This window comes from Cyanistes caeruleus, chromosome 11, assembly GCF_971803275.1.
Source record: "Cyanistes caeruleus chromosome 11, bCyaCae1.hap1.1, whole genome shotgun sequence".
Classification (NCBI taxonomy): Eukaryota; Metazoa; Chordata; class Aves; order Passeriformes; family Paridae; genus Cyanistes; species Cyanistes caeruleus.
The window spans coordinates 23,036,349-23,044,293 of NC_141711.1; the positions used below are offsets into that span (position 1 = coordinate 23,036,349).

General features: G+C 55.2%; 1 protein-coding gene across 1 annotated transcript; it reads left to right on the forward strand.

The window, feature by feature from the left end:
• The first annotated feature begins 27 nt into the window (after positions 1 to 27).
• On the forward strand, positions 28 to 4,629 carry LOC111932447 (uncharacterized). Its single transcript, XM_023931541.2, has 3 exons — positions 28 to 425; positions 843 to 918; positions 1,106 to 4,629. Exons 2-3 carry the CDS (start codon positions 894 to 896, stop codon positions 2,266 to 2,268), a joined length of 1,188 nt encoding a protein of 395 aa, XP_023787309.1. The 5' UTR covers positions 28 to 425; positions 843 to 893; the 3' UTR covers positions 2,269 to 4,629.
• The last annotated feature ends 3,316 nt before the right edge of the window (positions 4,630 to 7,945 follow it).

Genomic DNA, 7,945 nt, shown 5'->3' on the forward strand with positions numbered 1-7,945 from the left:
TCTGACCACGCCCTTTTGTTTAGCCCCGCCCACCGCCGGGGTAGCCGCGTCCCGGCGCTGTTTCCTCCCAGTTCCCTCCAGTGCTCCCAGTAAGAGGCGTACTGGGAGGGAAAGCGCTCCCAGTTCCTCCCCGGTGCTCCCAGTATCGTTCCCAGTGCCGCGCGAGGCGGGGCCGCATTGGGAGACACCCCAGGGCAGAGCGCGGCTGCTTTTGGGTGTCGGCACCTGCCTGGCCCGGGCTGGGAGCGGAGGAGGAGCGGAGGAAGAGGAGGAACAGGAAGAGGAGGAAGAGAAGGAACAGAAGGAAGAGAAGCAGCGGGAGGAGGAGGAGCGGCAGAACCGCGCGGTTTCCCCGCCCGCCTGCTCAGGCCGCAGCTCCCCCGGCTCCAGCAGCATCACCTAATCCCCACCCCCGGAACCCACAGGTGAGCGGGGAGGGGGAGCTCGCCCCAAATCCATCGTGGGAGTCTCCGGGAGGGTTTTTTTTTGCGGGACAGGGCATGTTTGAATCTTGCAGGACCCCAAAGCTGAGCCGCAAATGCCCTGGAGGGATCCTGGGGGGTCCCACGTGGCGATCGCCTAGTACCGGTGGGCAGAGGGGCGATACCGAGTTTGGGGATCCCCGGGAGAGCCGGGGAGGAACGCGAGAGCCCCGGAGAGGGGAGGGCACAGAGGGGCGATCCTGGATCCGGGGGATCCCCGGCAGCATGGAGAGGGGTGGGAAGGCTGGAGATGAGTGGGGTCTGGTCCCCGCGAGGCTGAAAGTGACTTTTCGAGCTGCACTTTCATAGTGGCACCATCGAACACAACGTTTTCAGCCCTTGTTTTCCCCCCCAAACCAGGATTTCTCATTCCCAAACCTTGACCGGATATAGGAGGAGGACAATGTGAGGATGATGGCCCAGGAGCCCCTGGCAGGTGAGGAGGAAGTCTGTGCCCCTTTCCCCCTCTCTCCTGCTCCATGTCCCAGCCCAGCACAGCCCCCGGCTGCAGGACAGTCCCGCTGCCGACGCCGTCCTGCCGGGGACGCACTGGGGGGGATCTCCTTCCCCTTCCCTCTGGCACAGAGGCAAATCCCGTCTTCTCCTTGTCCTTCCTTCCCCAGACAAGGAGCAGTGGACAGAGACCAGGGGGGACAAATCTTTGCAGCAGAACCTCGTGGAAGAGGCTGTTTTGAGCAGCTCCACAGCTCAGGAATTCAATGGGGAGGAAAAGCCACGGAGATCCCGCACAAAGACGGGCTGCAAACGCAGATCACAGGGATCCAAGGAAGAAAGACCCACCCTGAGCCAAGGAGGCGGCCAGAGTTTGGAACTGAGGATCCATGAGCAGGTCCACAGTGGGAAGAAGCTCTATAGATGTGGGGAATGTGGGAAGAGCTTCAGCCGGAACTCAACCCTCATCCACCACCGGAGGATCCACACTGGAGAAAGGCCCTATGAGTGTGGGGAGTGTGGGAAGAGCTATAGAAACAGCTTTGACCTGATCAACCACCAGAGGAGCCACACAGGGGAACGGCCCTATGAGTGTGGGGAATGTGGGAAGAGCTTTCAGAGAAGCTCCAGTCTCCTGAAGCATCAGTGGACACACACAGGCGAGAGGCCCTATGAGTGTCCTGAGTGTGGGAAGAGGTTTCAGAGCAGCTCCAGGCTCCTCAGGCATGAGCGGATTCACACAGATGAGAGGCCCTTCCACTGCCCTGACTGCGGGAAGGGCTTCAAAAATAACCCTGATCTCATCACCCACCGGCGCATTCACACCGGGGAGAGGCCCTATGAATGTCCTGAGTGTGGGAAGAGATTCACCCAGAGGTCAAACCTCATTGTCCACAAGAGGACCCACACCGGCGAGAGGCCCTATGAATGTGGGGAATGTGGTAAGAGGTTCAGCCAGAGCTCAGAACTGATGCATCATAGGAGGATGCACTCTGGGGAGCGGCCTTACAAGTGTGGTGAGTGTGGGAAGAGCTTCAGTCGGAGCTCCAACCTGATCATCCACCAGAGGAGCCACACAGGGGAACGGCCCTACGAGTGTGAGGAGTGCTGGAAGAGGTTTCAGACCAGCTCAGATCTCCTTGTACATCAGCGGATTCACACAGATGAGAGGCCCTTCCACTGCCCCGACTGTGGGAAGGGCTTCAAACTGAACTCCACCCTCATCACCCACCGGCGCATCCACACTGGGGAGAGGCCCTATGAGTGTCCCCAGTGTGGGAAGGGGTTCAAACAGAGGTCAGCCTTGAACCAACACCAACGGAGCAACCACTAAGGGAAGCCCTGCCAGTACCCTGAGTGCAGGAAGAGCTTTGTGTGGTGCTCCAGCTCCATCCCCCTTGGGAGGATCCACACTGGATGATCCGTGTTGGAAAGGCATCTGGCTGGGGGCTCTGCATCCTCCTGGCTCCCTGTGGGCACCTGGTCACATCTACAAACCAACATCAGAAATCCATTATGGACAGCAGATTTGTTGACTCCTGACCCCAGAAAAATCTCACTTTTTGCATCTTCTGGTCGCATCAAGAAACACTGGATGTCCTTGGAGGTTTTCTCTAACATAAATCCATTGTTTTAATTCTCTCTGGCCCTTTGGCATCTTCCACATCCAGACTGGGATGGATTGGGGCAAAACCCATGATTCTGGAGACAGTGAGGTAGAAACCCCTCCAAAAATTTTTTTCCCACCCACCCAAGCATGAGGATGCTCTGCCAGCAGGGACACATAAATCCTTTCTTTGGCCTTGAAATGAAAAGGTTTCTGTTCATCCCTTTGAAACCCCTGAAACAGGGGTAAAAATAAAGACGTTGAACTAAGGCGCATGGATGGGGACATCTTGGGGACAGTGACATGGGTGGGGCCATGGTGGAACATGGGGGACATGACCATGGATGGAGACATGGCCATGGATGGGGACATGAGGGGACTTGGATGGGGACATGGACATAGATGGAGACACGGCCATGGATGGGAACATGGTAAGGACGTGCACATGTGAGGACACAGCCCTGGGTGGGGACATGAGGGGACATGAACATGGATGGCGATATGAACTGGGACAGCATCAGTGCCACCAACACCTTCATCTCAGCCATGGCAAAGCACTGCCTGATGCAGTTCCTACCACCACATCAACACTTTCACCACCAGTGTCCCAGCCAAATGTCATGCCCCACCAGGGCAGGATGGGGAACTTGTTCAGCTGGTGACAAGTGGGCCAGAAGTGAGTGACAGCCAGCAGGGTGTGCCAGGGCCACCGAGCTCAGGGGACCCTAACCGCCCCTGGGGACAGGGCAAGGGTCAGTGTCACTCGTGGGGTCATGTGTCCCCCTGCTGGGTGTCACTGGAGGCGTCCTGATGGCAGCATCCCCACAGTTGTGGCGACATTGTCACCAGATGCGTGTCCTGGTGGCATCGTGTCCCCTCCTCTCCATATCTCCCCATCCCCCACCATGGCTCCCTGTCACCCTTCTGTGTGTTCCTGTCTGTCGCCCTGAAAACTAGACCTCCTGATATTGTTCTCATAGTTTTAGCTACTTTCCCAGGAAAGTAACTATGAACTATAAACATAAACACATTCCTTCTAAGAAACTTCTTTGATGGACATTTCGCATGACCAGTGTGATTGGGAAGGTGGTAACTTAATTATCCAATCCCTGGTCATCATCAAAAATCTATAAATACTGGAGTCAAAAAATAAAGTTTTTTCTTTTTCTTGTCATACCACTGAGACGTGTTCATGTGAATCATTCCGTGTCCTTTAGCGACATCTGTCCTGCCCCATGTCTCCCTGTCCCCGTTGTGAGTCCCTGTCCCTATCTCCCCTATGTGTCCCTGTCCCCTTCTGTGTGTCCCTCTCCCCTCCCTCTGTGTCTCTGTCACCCACCCCCAGCAGGGCCAAAGTCCCCAAGGTCCCAGGGCTGTGTCCTGCAGGGTGTCCCTGTGTCCTGCAGGATGTTATCGTGGCTGCTCCTGGATGAGCATCTGTGCCTGCACCAGCACAGGTGGGGACACGTCAAAACACCCTGTGACACCCCACGACATCCCATGACACCTTTTGTCCTCTGATTTTGGGTCCTTACCCCATCTTTTGGATTCTTTTCCCCTATTTTTGTCCTTTCTTCCTATTTTATGTCTTTCCCCCCTATTTTGGGTCCATTGCCCCCTATTTTGGATCCTTTCCCTCTTTTCCATTCTTTCCCCCAGTTTTGGCTGCCCTCCCCTTGCTTTTGGCATATTTTTGGGTCCATCCACACCCTCCAATGCCCTCCCCACCCCTTAGCCCCTCTTGCCCCTCCTGCCCTGTCCCCCCAGGCTATGTCCCCAGCTGTGTCCCCGACTGCTCCCCTGTGCCACATGGACTATCTTGAGAATGAAAAGTTTGTTAACACAACAAACTATTCCTGGGTGAAAAACAAGTGCTCACCTGTGTGAGCACAGTGGGTCTGTCCCATGAGAATCAGTGAAGAAGATATGTAAACATCTGAGTGTCAGCACATACACACAAAACACCTTCTAACCAATTAATTGAATATCATGGAAACTACTAACCAATGGGAGTTCAACATGAGGTCTGTAAAAATGTACAAAAATGCATTCTGTGAATAAAGAATTGGCTTTTTCTGCATGATGAAATGGAGTTCTGGTTGATTTATTACAACAAGACCACCCCTGCTTTGGGGCACTGATGACAAATTGGCAGGTGGTGATGACAAAAATGCAGGTGCCACCTCAGGGATGGTGCAGAGAGGGGTCCTGTGGTGCCATCATGCCCCCACGCTGAGTGAGTGACAAAGGGGTGATCAGGGGAGTCCCCAGGGTGCCGGGAAGGAAGTGCAACAGGGGAAACGCGTCCGGTCCCACACCTGGGACACGGGTGGCAGGGCACTTGTCTCTTTGTCCCCCTGGCACCCTATCCCTGGTCCATTGTGTGGGGACTGCCTGGGTGGGCAGGAGAACCCAAAGAATTTGGACTCCTGGGGTGGGCAGCCAAAAAATTGGGACACGTGAATGGGCAGATTTGGGACTCCAAATATTGGGGACCCCTCAAAGTGGGAATGCCAGGTTGGGGATGTCCACCCCACCACACCCAAGTCCAGTCGCTGGACTCCCCAAAGTGACTTCTCCCATTTCACCCCCACCCCCCATGCCCATGCAGAGACCCTCAAAATGCCTCCCCCAACCCCAGAACCCCAAATCCAGCCCCAAAAATTTCTCATCCCATCCTACTACTCTCAAAGTCAGCCCCTGGACCTCCCAAAATGGCCTCTCCCCATCCCACCACTCCCTAAATCCAGCCCCTGAGCCCCCCAAGCTCAACTCTCCCATACCACACATGGAGGTGGAAGCCAGGCCTGGCCACCCCCGGGCCCCCACCCTACTGAAGACCTACAAGTGGAGCACCACGATCACTGCCACCCCCAGAGGGGACCCCAAAAGGAACGGGGGGTCCCCAGGGAGCTGTCGCTGGGCATGGCTGCAGGGCTTGAAACACTCCTAGAGCCACCCCAACACTGACAGCGACAGGGGTGGTGGCAGAGGTGTCCCCAAGGCCAGCGAGCACTGGTCGCTGTTCCAGACGGTGTTTTCCACCCCCTCCAAGGAGCCACGGGGACCCGAGGGGACATGAGGGGATGAGGCTACCCCTGCAGCAGTACTTGCACCACTGGGCAGGAGGAGGGGACATGGTGACAGCAGAACCAGGGCAGAGCCGGGGACAAAGGATGGGGCAGGTGAGGGGGCTACAGGGGTGGGAGAGTAGGGGGTGAGGGGTGGGGGTAATTTCAGGGTGATGGGTGGGGAGTGATGAATTTTGGAGTGATTATGATGGGTGAGGGATGATGATGGGTGGGTGGAGATGGGAATGATTTTGGGGGTGATGGGTGGGGGGTGATGACTTTTGGGGTGATGATGATGATGGGGTGATGGGTTATGGGGTGTGGGGTGGGAGGTGCTGCCCTGGCACAGCCATTGCCACAGGGGTGCCCTATCCCCACTGTCCCCAGGGGCTGTTGCCATGCGTCCCTCTGCTGGGGCTGGCACTGACAGTGGCACTGGGATGTGGCCAAACCTGCTTGGCACGGGCGGAACTACCCATGTGTATGTATGGAGCCAGCATGGCCTGGCCCCACACGTGGTCTGTCACTGTCACTGCCAACAGCATTGCCACTCCATGGACAAGTGTCCCCTGGCACTGCCATGCTCGTGTTGGCATCTCCATGAGCATCCCAGCACTGGCAGCATCACCTCCACGACCACATGTCCTGTGGTGTCATCACACCCATGAGGGCACTTCCATGGCCACCTGTCCCCCATCCTGGCACCCCTGGTGGCATGGCCAGACCACATGTCTCCTATCACTGCCACACCCCCATGGGTGCACCCACGGGAGCACCCATACACTGTCCTCTCCCCTCCGATGTCTGGGGATGGTCATGGCCCCTGCTGAGCTGCCCTGTAAATGGCTCTTCTAATAGCAGCCAGTAAGGAAGGGCATGAAATTGTTACAATGACACCTACATGCAGTTTATTTCTTTCATCCAAAGAAGTTAAGAAATATTGTAGGCGATGTACTTAGGAGGAGTGAAATGTTTGTGTTCACCAGGCTGGCACAGCTTTTTTCTGGAGTGAAAGCTGAGTGCTGGGTGCTGAAGTAATTTCAGAGAAACTCAGAATGTGCTGAGTTGGAAGAGACCCATCAGGATCATTGAGTCCAACTCTTGCCCTGCACAGAACACTACAATTCCACCATGGGCCTGAGAGTCCAAGTGTTTCTTGTCCCAAGACAGACATGGGGTTGGGACCACTTCCCTGGGGACCCTGTTCCAGTGCACAACCCCCCTCCAGGTGAAAAAGTTTTTCCTGATATTGAACCTAACCCTCCAGCTGAACAAACTAAGTGTCCTTAGCTGTTCCTCACAGAGCCCCTCCAGACCCTTCCTCATCCTTGTGACCTCCTCTGGACACTCTGCAATGGCTTTATGTCTTTTCTGTATTGTGGTGTCACTCAAGGTGAGGCCACCCCAGTGCAGAGCAGAGTGTGACAGTGCTCTCCCTGGCCCTGCTGCTGATGTTGGGCCTGGTGCCCCAGGACATGGTGGCACTTCAGACTGCCAGGGTATTGCTGACTCATGTTCAACTTGCCCTTGGCCGGGACCCCCAGTTCTCTCCCCACAGCTGGTCTCCGGCCTCTCCTTCCCCAGTCCATACACCAAGCCAGCAGTACCCCATCCCAGGGGCAGAATCTGACCCTTCCCTTGTTAAATTCTATACAGCTGGTGACTGCCCATCTCTGTGAGTTCTCTCTGCAGAGCCTCTCTGGCCTCCAGGCAGTTGACAGCTCCTCCCAATAAATTTACTGATTATCCCTTCAAGTCCTGTGTTCAGGTTGTTAACGAAGATGTTGAAGAGCAGGGGCTGATAATGGGGCCCTGCAGAACCCACTGGTGACCACTGCCAGTGTAGTGTCACCCCAGCCACTGTCGCCCTTGGTGCCTGACCCATGAGCCAGTTGCTTACCCATCACACAATGTGTTTATCCACCTATGTGGTGGACACTTTGTCCAGAAGCATTCAGGTAGACACAGTACCAAAAGATCTGCTGAAATCCAGAAAGATTCCATCTTGGAATCCCATCATCCATGACTTTCCCTGATCAACCAAGTGGGTTACCCTGTCACAGAAGAAACTCAGATTTCACAAGCAGGACTTTCCCCTCATAAAGCCATGTTAACTCTGATTCCTGTATTGTTCTCCAGTGTTTTCAATACTATCCAGAATAAACTTTTCCTTGATTTTATTGGGTATTGAAGTGAAACTGACAGGCCTGTAATTTCTGGGGTCCTCCTTGCCCTTCTTGAAAATCAGGACAACATTTGCCAGCTTCCAGTCAGCTGGGACCTCTCAAATCCAGATCTGAATTCTGTCTTTGCTCCGATTTCTCCAGGGGAAG

What these genes read in the sequence shown, in the direction of transcription:
- LOC111932447 (XM_023931541.2), top strand. Translation starts at nt 894, where the DNA reads ATGATGGCCCAGGAGCCCCTGGCAG. An exon ending in GGCCCAGGAGCCCCTGGCAG is followed by an intron (nt 919 to 1,105) that starts GTGAGGAGGAAG and finishes TTCCTTCCCCAG; the next exon opens with ACAAGGAGCAGTGGACAGAG.